This window comes from Nyctereutes procyonoides, unplaced genomic scaffold, assembly GCF_905146905.1.
Source record: "Nyctereutes procyonoides isolate TBG_1078 unplaced genomic scaffold, NYPRO_anot_genome, whole genome shotgun sequence".
Lineage (NCBI taxonomy): Eukaryota > Metazoa > Chordata > Mammalia > Carnivora > Canidae > Nyctereutes > Nyctereutes procyonoides.
Window position 1 is genome coordinate 48,692,539 of NW_026575052.1, and position 22,283 is coordinate 48,714,821.

General features: G+C 39.6%; 1 protein-coding gene across 4 annotated transcripts; it reads right to left on the reverse strand.

Annotated features, from left to right (window-relative positions):
- Positions 1 to 2,277: 2,277 nt before the first annotated feature.
- RNF14 (ring finger protein 14) lies at positions 2,278 to 20,625 on the reverse strand. Of its 4 annotated transcripts, none has more exons than XM_055331244.1 (9): positions 20,488 to 20,625; positions 17,842 to 18,020; positions 15,660 to 15,821; positions 14,452 to 14,603; positions 11,152 to 11,679; positions 10,291 to 10,519; positions 6,928 to 7,100; positions 5,841 to 5,971; positions 2,278 to 3,674 (listed from the first exon to the last, which is right to left on the reverse strand). In XM_055331244.1, exons 3-9 carry the CDS (start codon positions 15,811 to 15,813, stop codon positions 3,617 to 3,619), a joined length of 1,425 nt encoding a protein of 474 aa, XP_055187219.1. In that variant the 5' UTR covers positions 15,814 to 15,821; positions 17,842 to 18,020; positions 20,488 to 20,625; the 3' UTR covers positions 2,278 to 3,616. The 4 variants fall into 4 exon arrangements, with proteins under 4 accessions (XP_055187219.1, XP_055187220.1, XP_055187221.1 ...); XM_055331245.1 differs by lacking the exon at positions 20,488 to 20,625 and adding an exon at positions 20,221 to 20,397; XM_055331246.1 differs by lacking the exon at positions 20,488 to 20,625 and adding an exon at positions 18,524 to 19,024.
- Positions 20,626 to 22,283: the final 1,658 nt, after the last annotated feature.

A 22,283-nucleotide genomic window follows, 5' to 3' on the forward strand; every position in this document is an offset into this window, starting at 1 on the left:
GAACGTCAACTATAGTTTTAAGTGGCCTTACAGTTTTTGACAATACTTCTGTTCCTGCCTTGCTAATATCATTAGATGCCATTCTACCTACCAGTGCTTATAGCAGACTATGATGAAACACAAGAAGGAAAATTAAAATCCCCAAAATAAACCTGTTTCTGTAACAAAATAAAATACCATCTTACTGCATTTTTATAACATGGGAACTGCTGCCACCTGCTGGTCACGCTTATGACAAAGTTAATACTTGGGATTTCCAAAATTTCCTTTCAAAGCAGGCAGCCACATGAATGGTGTTATGATTATCCCATCTAATTAACTCTACTTTTTTCTTAACCTAAATAAATATATAAAAATTAAGTATATTAAGAGACTTCTAATGTAAACTAGAACCCTCTACTACTAAAAAATGACCTTGCAGGGGTGCCTGGCTGGCTCAGTCAGGAGTGTGTGTGGCTCTTGATCTTGGGGTAATGAGATTAAGCCCCACATTAGGTGTAGGATTGCTTAAAATTAAATCTTTTAAAAAACAACAACAAAAATCATCCAGTTTGAGGATTTCCTCATGAAGCTGAGTAGGAAAATAACTGTAAGAGTATATGGACTAAAAACTCCATACAAAGCCAGTGAAGTGTCCTGAGCAATAACTGATTTAAAACTACAAACATAAATAAAAAAACAAAACAAACAAAACACCATACATTCAATAATTTGCTGAGCCTGATAGGATTAGGTCATCAGTCTTCCATAAAAGGTTTTCAGCTCCTGACCAATCCAGGTACATCAAGATCTAAATGATGTTTAAATAATACTAACAATAAAAATGGATGGTACAACTGGGCCAGCCAAAAGGAGCCTAAGAAGACATGATAACTAAATGTAATGTGCGGTATTCTGGAAAGGACCCAGGAATAGCTCAAGGTCAACAGGAAAAAAACAAAGAAAATATGAATTAAGTGTGGACTTTTCTTGCTGATAATGTATGTATCAATACTTGTTCATTATTGTGACAAATTTACTATTCTAATGTAAGATGTCAAGTAATAGGGGAAACATGGAACATATGGGAACACTGTACTATCTCTGCAATTTTCCTGTAAATCTGAAACTTCTAAAACTGTTTACTTAAAAAAATAAACAAGATGCACAATTCAGTGGACAAAAGTGAGCTCTTAAGTCAATTCAATCGCAAGCTTTAAAAGTCACAAAAGTTCTAGTTTGACTTTAAAAGTTATTTAGTAACTTATTTTCAACTATCTGTTCTAGACTCAAACCTTTTATTTAAATCAAAAGACGTAGCCTTTTCAAACTACAATTTTCAGCATGATGAACTGGCAGTTACAAACTGCTATAACACAGGAATCCTTGGCTCTCTTGCTTTCATCAAGAGAACACATGAGGTTCATGTCAATGTAGGATAAATCCTGGCCCAATTGTAAAAAAAAAAAGAAAGGGGGGGAGCCTTCACGAAATTAAACTAGGTATAAAACTCTTTGTTCTATTATATAGTTTCTTGATATACCAACCTTCCACAAACCCAGGCATTTCATAGGGCATTCAGGGAGTTATGCCAATTTTTCATTTTACTCAGAGACAAAAGTGCTCTAGCCAAAACTATGCCATCTTAAAATTACTGCATAACTCATGTCTCAAAATTAAGACTTCCAAGCCCTATTGTCTTTGTTAAAATTGCAGGAAAGAGGATGAAATTAAGGAAAAAGGATGAAACATTCAGATGAACAAACAAGTCTGAGACTAACCACTTGTGTTTTTAAAAATCATCAAGAAAGAGAAATATCCCATTTCTTTCGCAAACCTTCATTATGAAGCTTTCTTATTTCCACTATGTCATCAACATAATGTGCAAAAGCCTAAAATAATAAAATAACCTCTAGCAAATACCAACTAGTCCATGAACTGGGGAACTTCTGAGTGGCTGCTACTAAAAAAAAATTTTCAACTGAATTCCTATTCAATCACAGAGCCACTCTTCTTAGGTGTATAGTGTATAACTATTTTAATTTCCATTTCTTATTCAACTTATTCTTTAGTTCTTATATAAAATGTGCAAAATGAAAGCTCATGAGCCATATGGTCCAAACAAAATAGAGGCACTAAAAGCTAGGTTCAGTCATGAGTCTGGTTAAGAGAAGAAATGCTATTCCATGACTTTTTTCTGCTCACTTTAAGAATACGTGTTACATGCCATATTGTTTTTAAAAATGTGATCAGATGCCTTGGCGACAGAGTAGCAGAAACTCTGCTCTAAGTATAAGACAATTTTTAAATTATTTTTATTTTTAAGATTAAGCAGCCTCATTGACAATCCAGAAATAGTCCCTGCTGACTCTGGATACACACGCATAAAATGGTGAAAAGTGATTCCCCAATTTTCAATGACAATTTGGGTAAAAAGAACTGTTCACAGCTGCAGCTGTATCCCTCTTGTCCTCTTTTTCAAAAAATCTTATTTTGCTACCAAGCCATTCACCAAACCATAAGGAAAGACAATTTTTCAAAAAGCCATCAAAACCCAGAAACAGGGATCTAGGAATTAAGCCAAAATTATCCCCCAAAACAGTGCTGTTACAAAAAGGGGTACGAAGCCAAATTTCCATAGCTCATTAGAAAAGACCTTTAAAAAGAATTCAGAAAATGAAGGCTGGAACTACAATGGTGTGGAGTTCAAAATGGAGGTAATTAAAGAAAGTACAGCTTGTTCAGCTTGGGAATATATTAGGCTTTCTCTTACTTCAGCAGAAATAAAAATATGAGCTGCTGGAGTTAATATTAAAATTGTCCTCACTGATGGAAGGTAGGGTAAGAGGAAAGGGAGAGAATGTAGAACAAAAAGGTAGCAAAGACAAGTCATCTTGCATCTAGGCTCTACAGCCCCAAAGAGTTGAATGGGACTCCAATTCTTATGGGCCAGTGTCATGAAATTCTAGACTTGGCTCAAAACCAGTGGACTGCACACCACTAATAAATACCAGGTGACCCACAGTGTTTGTGGCATTAAAAATATTTTTCAAATTATCTATAAATTTCTATTCTGAAAAGCAGTAGATCAAAATGACATTAGGCCATCCAATCAGTTACAGAATAAAGGGCTTCCTCCAAAGAATACTAACTTGGCAGAGTTAGGTTGAAAGGAATGTAACATGGAGTTAATGAGATCAGGCTCTCAGTACAATTTTAATAAGGCTTCTTTCTACCCCAGTTTTAAGGAGTAATACTGAGGGGACTCCCACATGTCTTAGAGGGATGTTTTCAGGTAAAAAGGTCTTTAACTCTTGACTCCTCTCCTTACCTAAAGCTTGGGGAAGAAAATAAATATTTAAACTATTCAGAGCTTTGGGCACACTGTAGTATTTAATATTCTCTAGTTTTCATTTTCTGAACCTTTGGCTTATAATTTTCTCTATGTTACAATGAAAACCATTTGAATGTGCCTTAATCAGTAGTACCACACGAAAATATAAACCTTGTTCTTCCACATCTTCTACAAAGGAAGAGTGAATTAACGGTACCCTAAATATCCTGCAGTTATTTTCTGTACTCGACAAAAGATTAGGGCAAACCATTCCACTTCCTTATCTTGAGCAGTAGGAGTTAACTAGTCTTCAATCTCATCTTCCCAAATATCTCCATTAACATCCACAGCATGGAACAACCTAGAAGCATAAAATAAGGTACATTTATAGGCACTTGGGAAAAACTTAGTATCATCTCTTTCCTTTTCTCAAAATTACTTTCTGCATTCTTCTGATAACGTGTATCTTTTCCTTTCCTTTATTTATTTATTTATTTATTTATTTATTTATTTATTTATTTATTATTTATTTTTTAAGATTTTATTTATTTATTCATGACAGATGCACACAGAGAGAGAGAGGCAGAGACACAGGCAGAGGGAGAAGCAGGCCCCACACAGGGAGCCCAACGCGGGACCCGATCCCAGGACCCCAGGATCACGCTCCGGGCTAAAGGCAGGTGCCAAGCCACCGAGCCACCCAGGGATCCCCATCTTTTCCTTTCCTTTAATCACTACACCAAGGAGGGCTGAAATATGGCTCCCTTTGAACAAGCTTTTTTTTTTTTTTTTTTTTTAGTTTATTTTATTTGAGAGAGAGCGAGACAGAGAGCAAGCGCACAAGCAGGGGGACCACCAGGCAGAGGAAGAGAGAGAAGCAGGCTCTCCACTGAGCAGGGAGCCCAACATGGGGCTTGATGCTAGAACCCAGAGATCGTGACCTGAGCTGAAGGTAGATGCTTAACCATCTGAGCCATCCAAGCGCCCCTGAATAAGCTGTCTTAAAGTTTCCAAGAATAGCCCTTTTCAGATCCAAACAAATTCTCTAGGGCCAAGAATTAACAATAATGGAAAATGGGTATCAAAAAATTGATACTCAATGTATACACATACAGTAGATGGAATTAAGCCAGGATTGGGGAGTCAGGCAATCTAGAAAGGGGAATTCTTTCAAACCACCATAACTCTATTACATGTGAGTCACTATACTCTGTTTCATTGTCCTTGCACTCTCCAACAGTATGTTTTATAGCTGCCAATTTATTTTCCTTCCCCATGTTACCTAAAATTTACGCAATTTAAAAAAATAAAATGAAATTTATGCAATTTCAACACTAGATTTATAATGGTTCATGGAAAGATCCTATTTCTTCAATTTCTCTTATAACTTAGTAACATCAATGATTGTAGATACTATACAGATGTCTTTTAACAAAAATCATCAGCTGATGTTGAAATCAGAGCTGTTGAAAAACAGGATATTCACACTGTGCCAAGAAACCACCCCAGAGATTACTTACTAATAACAGAAAAAGAAAACTTACATTTACAATGTAGCAAATAGAACTGAGCAGCATACTAACCTGGGACAGCCTGACATTATGGACCTAATGTCATCAATAAGAAGTACACATCAACCCTCATGTATTCTTGTCAAAAATGTGACTCTAAATCTATTCAAACTCAGTCTAGATCTAACTCCCAATTTATAGGAAATAGGACAGAGAAACTAAGGACAGAGAAACTAACAAAAAGACAACAGGGAGAAATAAAACTCTAGAAAGCAAGCTGTTCTCCACAGGACAAGTGGCCTGGACTCTCTAAAGTGTCAACATAGAGGAAACATGTTTTTCCTTAACATAGAGGAAAAAAGGTGGGCAAAACTCTTCTATAGTAAGAGACTGAAGAGACAGAACCAAGTAAAATGTTTGAACCTGATTATATCCTGGTTCAGTAAAACAGCTTTAAAAGATACTTTCAGGGATAAGTGGGAAGTTTTCAATATGGTTTATTTATTCATGAGAACACAGAGAGAGAGGCAGAGACATAGGTGGAGGGAAAAGCAGACTCTCCAAGGGGACCCTGATGTAGGACTCGATCCTGGGACTCCGGGATCACCCAACTGAGCCAAAGGCAGACAGACGCTCAACCACTGAGCCACCCAGGCATCCCTAAATATGTTTATTACATTAAAATATGCCATCATCATTAAATTTCTTTAAATATTCTTGTTATATAGAAGAATTTTATTATCACTTGTTCATCTTCATAGATGGTATCCTACTAATTATACTCTTTCAACTTTCACCTCTTCTGTATGTTTGAACAGTTTCACTATAAAAAGTTGAGGCGGATAAAAAATAAAATTTCCAGACAGCATATTTTTCATCATAACTCATTTTCAAGAAAACAGAAAGTCCACATACATGAAAAAAAATATGTAAGAGAATTCTCTAAGCAAAGTGGTCCACAAATGAAGTACCAAAAACTGCTGTTGAGACAAGGGGAATGGACTGTGTATACATACCGATTAAAACACGGGGAAGCAGGATCAGTGAAATGTTTGTAAGGGTTTGCTCTAGAGAGAGAACCCATGCAAATCCAGCAGAAATACTGCATACAGCCAGTACATGTCATCTTGTTACATCCATCTAATTTCTGGTGGGAAAGATAGAGAAAAATATCAAGGCTATAAAAACAAAAGAGAAAAGCACATGCTAAAAAGATTGAGTACAATGGTCTCCCAGTCTTCTCCTTTTTCCTCATGCAGGGACTATTACATGCTTACTCTGTTGCTTTACAAGTAAAATACAGAAAATATTTAGCAGGTGTACCTACAACTAGATACTTCACAAAAGCTTTTCGATGAATAGTAGATTCAAACCAAGTATGTATAATATTAGCTGAACTTGTAAATTAATATTAAAAATGTTTGGGTTAAAAAAATGTTTGGGTTTAATATGTGTGACTTTAAACTTTTTACATAAATCTAAGTAAACATTTGGTACCAAGTCCTCCACTGTAACGTGCCAAGACATGTCTAAAGTGGTTAAACACAATGTCAGTTTCCTTAACAAAGTAACTGGGGAATCACCACTTGGTTCAGTTAGGATACAAGGGATTAAAACAGGAGCATCAAATGCCAAGTTATATTCTGATTTTAAAACATATTACGATTTTGTCAAGAAGCAACAGATTTAATTAAGTGTCTATTTTGGCTCAGACTAACAGGAAAACGTCTTCATTTCCTAAGTGTATACTTCTTAATAAGCAGGTGTGTTAATTTCCAGGATAAATAGTTCTAAGAAGTCAAGCTTGATTTTTTTTTTTTATCATGTAGATGAGTTAAGAGTTCATTGTAGCTCCACTAGGGCTCCCCATAACATATTCAAATTTGATGTGAATACAATGTGAGGACAATTTTCACTCTATGAAAGCATTTAAAAAGGTAAGTCTACATACATTTAGGATCAATAACAATATTTGGTAGTGAATTTGCATTTTATAAGTAAGAAGGTTTAATAAATGTGTTTTCTTAGTCATAAAATTAATAGGCTTAAGGCAATCGTAACAAGTTTGTAAGTCTGTCTGCCAAATCTAGCCCAAACCTTTACCTCTATGGGAGTCCCACAACATGGGCAGCTCTTTGAGTTCTTTTCTAGCCATTCCTTACTTTCCATCTCTTCCAGTGCCTTCTGAATCACCCTCTTACCATACCTCTGTTCCAAAAATCTTTTATTGGCCTCATCTGCTTGCAGGTACTCATTTCGTAAGTCCATTAATTTCTCTGGAAAGTGAAATGGAAAATTAACTTTTATACAACTTTCCAAAGCTGACTAAAAACCATTAAAAAATGGTCATAACCTTTGATTATTCAATAATGCTATTACTGGAAGTTTAATCACAAGGAAATAATCTAAAGTAAAGTTATATGCATGGAGATGCACATAACAATGGCAAACAAATTAAATGTCCAAGGGAACAACCACATGTGAAAGAACCAATTAATGACAATATTTAGTTATTAAAAACTTATGAGCTGGCTACAACTCAATTAAAATACTCATTACAGAATCCAGAAAAAGGCATATTTAGGTTAGAACTAAGTAGGTAAAAATATTACATGTACAAATGACAAAGAATATAAAAGAATGCTCTAGCTAGAGAAGTGGGACTTGCTCAAGGCATTAGAATAAGAGGTCATCTTTTTTTGTTGAGTCTGACTTATTAATGTTGACATGTTTGAGCAACTAGTAGCATACAGTTAAAGACTGACTTAGCTAGAAGTCACAGGTTGAAACACACACTGATTTTCCACAAAGTCAGCATCATTCACACTTGACAGTAACAAGGCCTACCAAATAAACAAAGCATCTTTGGCTTAAGAGCAAAGACTATTCAATTCTGTAGATTAAAAAAAGTCAGTGACTGAAATTTACCACCCACAGGTACTGTAAAGTTCCTCCTTTCAACCTTTCCGCTGATATTTTTCAATTTCACTGCACTGTTCTATCACTTAACTCAGCTGTAACAGGCAGCCATTCTCAAGGGCTTTACTTATAGCAAAAACTTTTGTTCACATTCTATCACCTTAATTTTTCAACAAGATTAATTGAAGAGCTCTCTCCAGGTGTTCTAATTATTTTATTAATTTACTAGTCTGACTCCCTTTTTATGTAGTTGATCTTTGGGGGGAAGATTTTTTTCTCTGTGCACTCCATGGCTCCATCACCTCTACTTAGATGTAGCAGACACGTACCTTTTTATCTTGTCATTTTTATCCTTCTAAAAAAAAAAAAAAAAATCAAAGCATTTTTGTGTTCCCAGATTTCTTGAGAATTTCAAAGATTACTGTTCTAATGTTCTCAAAATAATTGTATTTCATGTGTTTTATAGAATAATATCAATTATGGTTAGATCTACAGATACAGATAGATACAGAAAGACATTCTTTTTTTTTTTAAGATTTTATTTATTTACTCATGAGGGACATGAGTATTTACTCATGAGAGAGAGGCAGAGAAACAGGCAAAGGGAGAAGCAGGCTCCTCACAGGGAGTCCGATGTGGGACTTAATCCTGGATCCTGGGATCACGACCTGAGCCAAAGGCAGATGCTCAACCACTGAGCCACCCAGGCATCCCAAGAAAGGAATTCTTAATTTTGTTAAAGTCCCCAAGCCTCTCTAACTTCTTCCACAAATGCTATGAAACACCTAAAATGTACTTCAGCCCCTCAATGATAAGGTTATAGAAGTCTAAAGCAAAGGCTTATATTATACTCTGGTGAATCCTCCATCCCATCTGCCCATATCCACTACAAGACTCTGCTCTAGGCAACTGGAAGAATCCAGTCATTGGGATCCCTGGGTGGCGCAGCGGTTTGGCGCCTGCCTTTGGCCTAGGGCACGATCCTGGAGACCCAGGATCGAATCCCACATCGGGTTCCTGGTGCATGGAGCCTGCTTCTCCCTCTGCCTGTGTCTCTTCCTCTCTCTGTGTGTGTGTGTGTGACTATCATAAATAAATAATTTAAAAAAATTAAAAAAAAAAAAAAAGAATCCAGTCATTCTCCTCTTAGGGTTACTTTCTTGGGAGATAATAACACTCTGCTGTAGTAACTATAGTAATAATGGCATTAATGGTTAACATTTTGCATTTTAAATGGATCAGCCCAGTTCTCAAACTGTCTATGGTGAAGAACCAGTTTTCTGCGCGCGCGCGCACACACACACACACACACACACCTGCCGCCACCTATTCCTCCTGTCTGTCAGGGACCAAAACTTTTGCAAAATATAATCAAATGAATTATTAGAAAAATTATTTTAAAAACAAGAAACAAAGCTTACATTTTTATTAGATCTGACATAAAATTATTTTGTGAAATCACTGTAACTTTCTAGCTCTCACTCTCAATTTCTTTTATCACAGACTAGTGTAAAAATACGAGCTTCAAGTAGCACTATGATAGTTTATTTGATCCTTCAAATAACCCTATGAAATAGCTATTATCATTACCCCTGCTAGCCTGAAAAAAACTAACCCATCAAATCTAGTTAAACTGAGGTCTGAGGCCTGATTTCTCAGCCCTTATTTATTAGATCAGAATTAGCAAATAGTTGCACCTCCTGTACCCGCTTCAATAAATGGTGGCTTTCTGAAGCGCTAAGTGTTGATGAACAGTCTGCGGCTTCCCTGGGCTCAATGATAAAGAACTTGATGACTGATCAGACATAGGTGCCATGAAAAAAGAGTAGCAGCTAAGACAGTCTGATTTGTTAACTAGAAGCTACATTATTCCATGTTCATAGACAGAAATTAGCTTGCCATTCCTTTTCTGGCATGTTCCCCCTGGCTATCTGCATGGCTTGTTTCCTTGGTTCCTTCAAGCCTTTTATTCAAACCACTTTGCCACTGAAGTCTTCCCTTTTTTCCCCTAAGTAAAATCCCAAACCACTTCCCCCTCAGAACATTTCATATCCTGTCCCTGGTTTATTATTTTTTTCCTCCACAGCACTTACAACCATCTAATATTCTTTTTATTTTGTTTGCCTGTCTCTGCCATTAAAATATAAATTCCATGAGGGTATCTCCAGAGCCTAGGACAATAACTGAAACAAAAATATCTGCTGAGGGGATCCCTGGGTGGCTCAGCGGTTTGGTGCCTGCCTTCAGCCCAGGGCATGATCCTGGAGCCCCGGGATCGAGTCCCACATCGGGCTCCCTGCATGGAGCCTGCTTCTCCCTCTGCCTGTGTCTCTGCCTCTCTCTCTCTCTCTGTCTCTCATGAATACATAAATAAAACCTTTAAAAAAAAGAAAAGAAAACAGGAGAAAAAATTTAAAAAAAAATCTGCTGAATGAACACTTTCAAACTGGAGGATTAAAATGTTAAAGTTTTCTCTTGGGGCAGAGGGTGGGAGGAGTGGTGGTGTGTAGAGGCTAGGAGGATCGAGTTCACATAGTTACAACTTACCTGCAGTTACCTTACATGGAGAGACCCCATGGTAAGTCAATCTGCACAAGGTACAGAAAGCAAAATTGCAACTGGAGCAGATGCCCATGGTGCAGCCAGGCTCCTGCATTACAGGCAACTGGCAGCACGGTCGCGGACAGTACACCACATCTGCCATCAGGTCCAAGGTGGACTGGAGGAGAAGGCGGTCATAACGGGCAAATAACTCTGTATCCACTAGCTCTTTGACCTGGAGGGAATATAAAGCACATAAATGTGATGATTTCCCAGCCAGTTCTGATTCTGAGGAGATCCTTAAAATGTTGGTGCTAACTAGATGCACATGAACTAAAACTGTCTCACTTCAAAAACAAACCAAATGTGGCTGAGACTATACCTTGATTGAGATGGTGGCTACATGGGCCTACATATGTGTCAAAGCTAAGCAAACTGTCCACTTTAAATGGGTACATTTAATGGGCTTAATAAAGTTGACTGGAAAAGTCAAACTAAATACGCTGTCCCTGATTCTGTTAACCATTCAGATCCCAACCTCACATAAAGGCAGTTACTGATTCTCCAGGGTTGATGGAATCCAGCAGATAAGCAAGTAACTCAACAGAACACTTTACAGTAATTTTTCTGACACTCATCCCTGCCAAGAACTGCTCATGCCCAGGCCGGCAAAGGAAGTATTTACATTTGCTTCAACCATTGAGGAAGACCAAGGCATTCTTGATGGACATATTGAAACTACCTGCGGGTGGGCAGGCTTCAAGGCCTCACCCTACCCTGATGAGCCCCATCAAGGAAATTGCTGAGAAGATGCCTCCCTTTATGAAAGAGAATCAGGAGGCAGCTATCAGCAGAGTAGAGGATTACCTGACCAGGGGTGGCCACTGAAGGGCACTTGGGTTCTGGGCAGTTGAGGCACTGAACTTGGCCATCTCTGATCTGGATTTCAAAGTAGTCCTTTAGACAGGCTTTACAGTACACATGTCTGCACTCCAAGAAGTACATGCATTCACTGCCCAGCTTCTCACAAAAACAGATATTGCACATGAACAATTTACTGTTAAAGCATTTTATCTGCTGAGCTTGATCAAAGTCCAAGATTTCTTGAATCAGACTTGACAACGATTCCACATCCTGTACAGCTCTCTCATCCACAACCTCCTCTTGATCTGCATCCGATCCAGCAGCTCCTCCAAAATCTAGCTCTGTGTTGGGAGAGGGTTGAGCCGTCCTTCTCTGCACCTTTTTCTGAGAACCCATCTTGAGCTCAAAAGGAGAGACAATATTCAGGTATGCTAAAGTCTCTTCCTTAAGAAATTGCATCCAAGCAAACAGGACCACGTTGCCACGGTGTTCTTCCCATAGGTTGTCTAAGTGCTTGCAGAGAGCAGACAGCTAGGAGAGAGCACAGGAGGGTGCTAGTGAGCATGGAAAGATGATCATACTGTCAACTCTTCATTTCTCTTGCAATCTCTTGCAATCTTTTTAACTTCTAAGTGAAGCCCTTACAATTCATTCATTTATTTATTTATTTATTTTTTACTGCTGTGATACAGTGTGCTGTAAAAAGCACCAATATTCTTACTGGGGCACTTCTTACACTATTCACCAACACTGAGTCACAGCAGAACACACAGTCAGAAGCTAAAAAAAGTATCCTGAAAACAAGAGAAATGGCAGGACGCTCTAAGAGTATAGGTCTACACATGAGCAGCTGAAATGGAGGATTTTTTTTCAATTCTTGGTTGTTTAAGTATTGATACATATCTCATGTAGGAGAAAGAGATGTGACTCTAAAATGCACCAAAGAGAGAAAGAGAGAGACAGAGACAAAGAGAGAGAGAGAGAGAGAGAGAGAGGCAGAGGGAGCAGCAGGCTCCCTGTGGAGAGCGAGCTTGATTTGGGACTCAATCCCAGGACCCTAGGATCACGACCCGAGCCAAAGGCAGATCCTTCTCACTGAGCCACCCAGACAACCCTAAAATGAACTACTTCTATCCTTTGGAGTCCTAGTCCTATAGGTATGCTGCATAATGATTAGAGCAGCTTAATAATATCACCCAACTTTTTAATTCTAACTTTTTCAGTCCTAACAAAAAGCCAACTCATGTGAAAGATTCTAACAGAATCCAACCTCAGAATCCTTGTTAGTCAGATTTACAAGCTAGTGTTAACTAAGCAATCTGGGCTTACGCCAGATCCTGGTTAATGGAGAGGGACAGAATGATATGGAACCTGGATTTGATTATAAGCTCTCAACAGGGTTTTGCTGCCATAGGGAAAGCTTACACTTCCTAAGCTAAGCAACCAAAGTTTAGACTACTCTGACTTTTCTCTTTAAAGGTGGTTTGTTCAATTTGAAAGGCAAATATAAGAGGATTTTCCATTAGAAATGTAAAATATTGGTAAGTAGAGCTCAGGAATTATAAGCAGCTTTTCTTTTTAGCTAAACAGAAAAAATAAGCCTTCCAGATGCAGACAAATTTTGTAAATTTACATAACAAGTGGTAAGACCACATTTTCTGTTCCTTGCTCTGTGTAGTGCCATTTACCACACCCTACACAGGGACAAACTTAAACACTTCCTGATCTTAAAAACTTACTACATTAAATACCATGCAAAATACTTTTTCACACTGACATGAATATGCTTATAAGATCATCATACTTCTGAGAAACTTGCTGAAATGTGTAAAATGTAATAAATACTAAAAGGAGAGCTCTGAGTGCTATTTGAGCCACCAAGTCCAACAAAGAAGTGAGATTCACAATGCCAAGGAATCAGGGTCCAGCAAACAAGAATTGAACCAAGAAGGAATAGGAGGCCAATTAAAACATCAATTACAAGAATGCATCTGATAGAGAATCCTACTGTAATTTCAGCTGTAACACATAAAATAATGAACAACTATCCTTTCCCACACTCCCACAAGCCAGCAGTAAGTACATGCTACTTGGCTGGAATCTGAAACTGCAACCACACACACAGTGAATCTGTCCTTGTTTGTGCTTGTGTGTATCCATGTACACACATGTACAGATATAAAGTATCAAGAGCTCTCTGAAGAAATGAGATTATCAGTATCTAAATAATTCAGTCAACTCTCAGTGATCTAAATGTCAAACAGTCTTGATATGCTTGGGCAAATAATTCACTATATTACATGTATTGCCTCTGGCACAGATATCAGAATGCTAGGTAATATTCCTTTTTTATTAGACATGTATCATCCTAACTTCAAATTTAATTTTGTTTTTAAATCATAAGCTCAATTTTACAAAAGCACTCTCATCTGAAAGATTAGACTGGTCAGTGGGGTGGAATGAAAACTCCATGATCAAAAGGGAAAAACTGACAAGCTGTTCCTTGAGGTCAAGTAACTCTGACAGCTTTTGTCTTAATATACATCAGCCTATCAATCTTCATCACGACTTCTAGAGAAGTAGCTGCTATTGATCCATTATCTATCCCAGAGTACTTTATATTAGCTTCAAGTCATATTTACGTCTCAATCAAGAGCCGAGGCTGTTACTATAAAAGGATATGTAAGCCAGAGGAAATGAAGGCTTCATAATACAGAGTTTGTGAAATAGGAAATATAGGAATCCTATGCATTTCTATTTGTGTGCATTTACATCTGTGGGGGACCAGTCAACATTTGTTATTAATACACAGATCTCTAAAAATAAAAGTGCTTATTATGTTGACTTAGGAAATGTGTTTATTCTAACTACATCAGCTCAATTTTAGTCCTCCTAATTATAGTTAAATCTTCATTTAAGGAATGGTAAGAAACTAAGGGAAAAAAGTAATACCAATATCTAAGGAATATTAGGAGGACCTTATAATCTCTATTACAAAGCAGATTAAGTGGAAAAATAGCAAGATAAGGAAAAAAAAAATATATATATATACCTGATTAAAAATTATTCCTACTGCAATTCATAATGATTAGTCATCCTAATTAATGTCATTCCTTTCTACAACACCAAACACTTTCAATTCATTACCATTAGGATTCATGAAGGCACGGGGAAAAAAAATTACAAAACCAAAGCCATTTGTTCTTCATGCAATGAATTCAAGATCATCAAGATAGTCTTCAATTAAAGATGTTTTTTTAAGTTTCTAAAAACGGATAGGAGAAATTAAGTTTCGGGTCTAACCTGAGTTGGTGACAGCCATTTGCCACTAAGTGTGAATGAAGGTGGGGAGGAGGATGGATAATCTGGTGGCAGTTCAAAGTTCAGCACAAGTGGAGGCAGAAAGCAAATGGTGTATTCAAAGCCACCATTCTGGAGACACTCATTTGAATTGCCTGAACCAAAAACAAAGATTAGAAAGAATCAGCTGGTCAACACTTGAGTGTCCATTACTGTTGAACAGTGCTCAAGAAGGACTAATGCTTTAGTTGAGGGGAGAAGAACCCTCCCCCAAAGCAGTTTCTATTTCCTTACTTTAACTTCATAGCCACCACCTTTAAAAAAAAAAAAAAAATTGTAAGTCCTTGAAAAATCTATTAAGCACCGTGATATTTCTGAAGACACATAACTTATTCTCATGTATACTTTTGAGTACAATTCCTAACACTAGCTAATAAGCAAGTAATAAACAATGTTTTCTTTTGTTGTTTTACAGTAGATGATTACAGACACAATCTAGAGAAAAGGATGTTTATTTCTATTAAAGAGCCATGACCTACTTAGAGCAGCATGTGCCAACTACCCATGAATCATACTTGGGAGAATTTGTGCCAACACAATGATCTCAGGCTTGAGGGCAAGATAAAACACACAACATTCTCGTAATCAAAGTTTCATTTTAAAAATCACACTTACTTTCTTTACTCAATGCCTTTATGGTAGAAACATTTTGAGAAAGTGTGCATCAAAGTCTTCTGTGAACATTTGTATCAAAAGTAGTTTGGTTTTTTTTTTTTTTTCTGAAGCAAAAGGTCACAGAATAACAGCATATGTCACAGGTTTATGGTAGTTGAAATGATTCTGGAAACCAAACAATATTAACAACCACCACGGGACTTTAAAACTTTCCAAGCATTTTTACATACATTATGTCATTTTCTCTTTTATTATCCCTATTTAACAGCCAATGACTCATAGCTGATAAACTGCTAGTTAGAAAATTAGAATGCATGAAATATGCAGGATAATATCCCAATTTGGTGGTCAAAAGGCGAATCAAATTGAGAACTATTTACTCTCAGTCCAATTTTCAATTAAAACAGGAACATGCCTTAAGTCTGTAGTACTACCATCACTAATGCCTACAAACAAAAGATAGTAAGTGTGAGGTACACTAAGAAATTGAGAATAACATTTATAAAAATCTGTTTAAGAGAATATTATTAACTAACCGCTCACAAATATCTTGAAATTTTGTGGCAAATCCAAATAGATCCTGGTTTCTCCACCTTGGACAGACTCTGCTTTTCTAAATTCATCTCCATCATAAATACTCGCCAGGGCCAGCAATTCATCCTCCTGAGCTTCTCGATCTTCTGACGACATTTAATTTTCTGAAGAGTTGAAGATAATCATTGAAATTAGTTAAGAACAGAAAAGGCACAGAGTTTGGACAAGCCTAATGGCACCAAAAAAAAAAAAAAAAAAAAAAAGGTAAAGTTCCTTACAAACAACTGCAAAGAATCACTATTTCTGTATTTCCACTTTTCTGCTAAACTAGATATGATAGACATATCTAATATTCCAGTAGCGTTGCAATAGCAGTAACTTTTTCAAAAATGACAGTTGTGGTGCTTCTAACTGCTGCCTTCATCAGTTAAATATCACTGATTTAGAAAAAAAAAAAAAAAAAAGCATGATTTAGGGCAGCCCAGGTGGCTCAGCGGTTTAGCGCTGCCTGCAGCCCAGGGCCTGATCCTGGAGACCCGGAATTGAGTCCCACGTCAGGCTCCCTGCATGGAGCCTACTTCTCCCTCTGCCTGTGTCTCTGCCTCTCTCTTTGTGTGTCTCATGAATAAATAAATAAAACCTTTAAAAAAAATTATAGAAAAAAAAAGCATGATTTAAAAAAACTTTAAGATTTTATATTTTTATTTGAGAGAGAGAGGGAGAGAGCCAGAGAAAGCATGAGCAGAGGGAAAGGGCAGAGGAAGAAGCACACTCCCCACCTAGCAGGGAGCCCAATATGAGGTTGGATCCCAGGACCCGGGATCATTGACCTGAGCCGAAGGCATATGCTTCAACTGACTGAGCCACTCAGGCGCCCTTAAAAATTTTTTTTAAAAAGGACAAATCAGGGCAGCCCCGGTGGTGCAGCGGTTTGGCGCCGCCTGCAGCCTGGGGTGTGATCCTGGAGACCTGGGATCGAGTCCCACATTGGGCTCCCTGTGTGGAGCCTGCTTCTCCCTCTGCCTGTGTCTCTGCCTCTCTCTCTCTGTGTCTATGAATAAGTAAATAAGATCTTTAAATTAAAAAAAAAAAAAAAAAGGACAAATCATTGGGGTCCCTGGGTGGCATAGTCAGTTAAGCGTCAGACTCCCTTGATTTCAGCTCAGGTAGTGATCTCAGAGTTGTGGAATCAAGCCTCACATCAGGCTCCATGCTCCACGTAGAGTTGGCTTGAGTTTCTCTCTCCCTCTCCTGCTTGTGCGCACTCTCTAATAAATGAATAAATCTTAAAAAAAAAAAAAAAGGACAAATCACAAATTATTTTGATTTGCCCACCAAATCTAGCTAAGTGCCTTGCTCACAGAAGACTAAAATATATGTGATATCTTCCTAAAAATCAATGAGTTTTTTAAATGTACAGAAACCTCTAGGGCAAGTTTTCTCAACCTCAATACTCTTGACACTCGGGAACAAATAATTCTTTGTGGTGGGAGGCTGTCCTGTGCATTACAGGATGTGTACTAGAATCCCTGGCTTCAACCCACTAGATGTCAACAGCATGCCTCCCCCTCAACATAGCCAAATGTGCTTCCCCAACCAGGGGTGCAGAAGGGGTACTGCTCCCAGTTGAGAGCACCCTGTTCTAGAGAACATTTCAGGAGCAGATACTACAGGAGAGGGTTAGATAACTAAGGATGCAGCAAAGAAACGTTAATTTTTTAAAAATACTACCAGAGTCCATCAAAACAATTCTAAGACTTACCATTATTTTAGGCAAAAGTAGGAATGAAAATACACTACCATTAAAATGTAAAATTGATGCTTTTTAAGTGCAGCAACTGAAAGATGCACCACAATTTCAGATAATGTGTATGCAGAAAAATATGTAATGAGAATCTATAAAAATTCATTAAAACAAAAAATTACTGATCTGTCAATAAAAATACTGGACTATTAAGTGGATTTGCAAATATGTCTTCAAAAATTTTTTTAAATTGAAATGTATACAACTGAAAAGTTAAGACATTATTAAAGGTGACACTATAAAATTTGAACAAGTTTATATAAAATGATTGTTTTCAATTTTTTTTTTTTTTTTTTTGCCAACAGATGATCATGGTTTTGCTTAAGCTTCATCCCTATCCCAAATAGAACACAGTGACATATTTCCGTTGAGGTTAGTACCTGTTATTAACAACCAGAAGAAAAGGATATTAACACTGCAGTCTGTTTTTCAGTTCAAAATTTGGAATTCATGCAAATCCCATTTATTCTCCAGAAGGTGGTGTTGAGACTGTTGATACTGTTGGATACAAGGCCAAGATCTGGAACTCATACTAGAGATACTATAGAAATCCTGCCATCTGCAGAAAAATTAAAAAAAAACAAACAAAAAACAAACAAAAAAACATGGTGTTAGGACAGTCTCCAAATTTATTTATTTTTTTTAAAGATTTTTTAAAAATTTATTTATTCATGAGAGACAGAGAGAGGGGGGGGGGCATAGACACAGGCAGAGGGAGAAGCAGGCCCCACGCAGGGAGCCCATGTGGGACTCCAGGATCACTCCCTGGGCAGAAGGCAGGCGCTAAACCACTGAGCCACCCAGGGATCCCTCAATCTCCAAATTTAAATTCTGAATTTCTGTTATTACCACTCAAGTCAAATACATCCTGACACATAGTCAATGCCAATCTACAGCTGTGTATTTCTTTAGGAAAGCCTAATTGAGCCACGTGGTTAAAGGGGTATTTGCAAGTCATCAGCAATGACAAGCCTTATCTGACTGCCTTCAGCCCTGGGAGGAGCCGAGGTGGAATACCAAGGTCATATGGGAAGTGAGCACATCAAGTCCCGTAACAAACACCTAAACATCTTCCTGGGTCTGCTTCTGTTTCTTCTTTCCTCTTCAGCTTCTTCTATTTCTTCATTTCTTACTAATGAATTACCTGCTAATAAATTAATCCTGCTAAGGACATTCAACGTTAGGTCAATTTAACCATGACAGAAAGATATTTAAAACAAGTTTTAGTTGTATTCTGAAAGTTTTAGAGCCAGACTTCTCAACGAGGAATAAGGGGGAAAAGGAAGGTGGTCCATAGATGGGTTATGGGGAAACCTAAGAACACTATGAAGTCACATGCAAAAATGTCATACAAAACAGTAATTTTAAAACCAGATTCTCAGATGTGTGTGACTCCCAAATAAACTAAGAATGAAATTTGGAATCGATGCACATTTATTGAGCACCTACTGTATATTGTATTAGGTCCTTCTATACTATTTTACTTAATCTTAAACAATTTTACCAGACCTAGTGCCCGGTGACTATATAATTTTGTTTCTTCCTGTTTAAACATTTATAAACAGGGTGAAAGATGAATTTATAATGATTCTGGTTTTAGTCAGTGTTCTCCATTTTGTCTGCACATTAGAATCACCTGGGGAGCTGCTTTTCAAACTCTCAATACCTAGGCCATATCCTAGAGCAGTTAAATCAAGCCATCAGTAGTTCTCCAAGCTCTCCAGTTGATTCCTAAGTGTGCCTAGGACTGAGAAGCTCTAATCCAAGCAGTGTTTCCCTTAAATAGCTCCTCATACCTACCCCACCACACCCCAGCTTCTAAGGCTGCCTGCCATCAGGTCCCAGTCCCTTAATTCACATGGCAGACCTACATTTCATTTTCATTTTTATCCACTCAGCCTCTAAGGCTCATGTCCCAAACCCCTATTCTATGTAGAAATTTTCAATTAGAGATGATGTCTTCAAAAATCCAGCAAACTTTTTGTTGTTGTTGTTGTTACTGTAACTTTCCTAGGGCATTAGCACATCCCACTTTGCAGTTGAGCGGTTTATGAAGAACCTGCACTATCAGACTCCATTAATTAGCTCCGTAAGGGCAAGGATCGAGTCTTCTGCATCTGTGTGTTGGTCTCAGCATCTACCAGTGCCTAGTGTTTGACACTGGATTAAAAAACAAAACAAAACACCGTAACTGAATTGGCGTGAGATGCAGTGTGCTGAGTTGGGGACCAGAAGTGTAAGGCTCAGGGACTGCTCTGCCACAACCCACTAGAAGCAGGAGTCACAGTTACACGAAGAAAAGTAACACTCAGGCACTGTGCTAAGCCCTTTAATTCCCACAGCCCCATGCAGCAAGTCCCTCTTAATGTTTCCATTACACAGATGAGAAAAAAGGGCAGTTTAAGTCTCTTTCCGGCCCAAGGTCACACCGCTAATATATAACTAAATCTGGGTTCAGACCGCTCTGTCTCTTCACCTGTAACCCAGGAGCAAGAACAAACCCCGGCGCCACGAGACGAGAGGCAGACATCGGGTTTCATACTGGCTTTGGCCCACGGGAGGCGGCTACCCGGGGGACGCAAGCCCTCGGCCGCCGGGTTTCCCTCCGGCCTCGGGAAATCCTCCTCCTCCTCCTCCTCCCAGGCCACACGGTGCAAACTGCAGAGCTGGGGTCGGCCCCGGCTCCCGAGTCAGCACGCCGCCGCGGCTGTGCCCCCGCGCACGACCCGGCGTGCTGAGTCGTCGTGGGCGCCACTCACCTGCAGGCGGGGCGGCGGGCGAGCCCCAGCCTCGCCACCTGCCCCAGCGCCCGCGCGCCGAGAGCGCCGTACGAACGAGGGGGCCGGGAGCCGGCCCCGGGCGTCCCCAGCGAGCAGGGCCTGGACCTTGCCCTGGATCTCGGCCGGGCCCGGCCGGGGACGCCCTGTCCGGAACCGGGGGGGGGGGGGAGGCTCGGGCCCGCCGAGCAGTCCCGGCCAGGCCGCTCTTCTCCGCCTCGCGCGCCCGGAGCGCGGTCCACACCGTACCTTCCGGCCACTCCGCCGTGCCGAGCCAGAAAGTTCCGCCCTCTGCCCTAGCCCTGGTCCCCTCGCCGCCACCGCCGGGCCGGCCTGGAGACGCCCGGCTCAACCAGTGCTCGGCACCGCCTCTTCCGTGTAGGGAGCTGTCAGCTGAGCCGGGCGGATCCGGCTGGGGCGGCCCCGCGAGGAGTGGGCTTCGCGCAGGCGCCGTGGCCGACCCGGTCCCTCGGTCGCCCCCTGCAGGCCAAAGGCGGCGCTGCCGGCGCGGTCCCGTCACCGCGCCCCACACGCGGCTCTGGAAACTACGCGCCAGAGCAAGTTGATACAAGCGCAGCTTCTGTGCCCCCGGGGCTCCTTCTTTACAGTAGTTCCGGGATGCGCTCGGGAATTAGAAGTTTTGCCAACCCTTAGAGGTGAAGGGAGGCCATGGTCTATCCACGACAGACCTGCTCCTCCGGGCCGACTAAGCAGGCCTCCCCCATCCTAATTTCTTCCTCAGAAATGCTGCCCATTTTTGTGGTACCTCCTCTAGGAGAGCATTCACCCACTGTCATTACCGCACTTATTGCAGTTAGGACGCTTCAAGCACTTTGCTAAGTGCTTTACATACATTTTCTCTTTATCTTCGCCATAACTTTATGATTATTCCCATTTTATTATTATTATTTTTTTAAATTTTTATTTATTTATGATAGTCACACAGAATGAGAGAGACAGGCAGAGACACAGGCAGAGGGAGAAGCAGGCTCCATGCACCGGGAGCCCGACGTGGGATTCGATCCCGGGTCTCCAGGATCGCGCCCTGGGCCAAAGGCAGGCGCCAAACCGCTGCGCCACCCAGGGATCCCCATTCCCATTTTATTAATGAGGACATTGAAATGTAGAGATGTTCGGGAATTTATTTTATTTTTTTAAGATTTTTTATTTATTTATTTATTCATTCAGAGAGAGAGAGAGAGAGAGAGAGAGAGAGAGAGAGAGAAGAGAGAGAGGGGCAGAGGCAGAGAGCCCGACGTGGGACTGGATCCGGAGTCTCCAGGATCACGCCCTGGACTGCAGGCGGCGCTAAACCGCTGCGCCACCGGGGCTGCCCCGTGTGATGTTCGGGGAATTTACCAAATGGTAGGTGATTATTGAGAGGCTGAGAGGGAATTAAAATTACATGCCCTCTACCTCACACCATATGCATAAAGTAACTCAAAATTGATCATAGATCGAGATGTAAGAGCTAAAACTGTAAAACTCTTAAAAGAAAATGTGAGAATAAGTCTTCATGAACTTGGGTCAGGCAATAGTTTTTTAGTTACGAAACCAAAAGCACAAGCAACAAAAGAAAGAAATAGATAAATTGGACTCAACACAATAAAAAATGTTTATGCTTCAAAGTACACTATCAAGAAAGTGAGAAGACAACCTACAGAATAGGAGTATTTGCAAATCATTTATCTAATATTCAGGATATAAAAAGAATTTCTGTAACTCAACAATAAAAGAGACAATCCAGTTTTAAACGTTTTTAAGGGGATCCCTGGGTGGCGCAGTGGTTTAGCGCTTGCCTTTGACCCAGGTCGCGATCCTGGAGACTCTGGATCGAATCCCACGTCGGGCTCCCGGTGCATGGAGCCTGCTTCTCCCTCTGCCTGTGTCTCTGCCTCTCTCTCTCTCTCTGTGACTATCATAAATACATAAAAATTAAGAAAAAATAAAATGGTCAATTATCATTTAAAAAAAACGTTTTTAAGTTTTAACCATGTTTGTAGCATAGGCAAAGGATCTGAATAGACATTTCTTCAAAGAAGACA

What these genes read in the sequence shown, in the direction of transcription:
- RNF14 (XM_055331244.1), bottom strand. Translation starts at nt 15,813, where the DNA reads ATGTCGTCAGAAGATCGAGAAGCTCAGGAGGATGAATTGCTGGCCCTG. An exon ending in AATGGCTGTCACCAACTCAG is followed by an intron (nt 11,680 to 14,451) that starts GTTAGACCCGAA and finishes GCTCTCTCCTAG; the next exon opens with CTGTCTGCTCTCTGCAAGCA. An exon ending in TCCATGTAAGGTAACTGCAG is followed by an intron (nt 7,101 to 10,290) that starts GTAAGTTGTAAC and finishes TTCACTTTCCAG; the next exon opens with AGAAATTAATGGACTTACGA.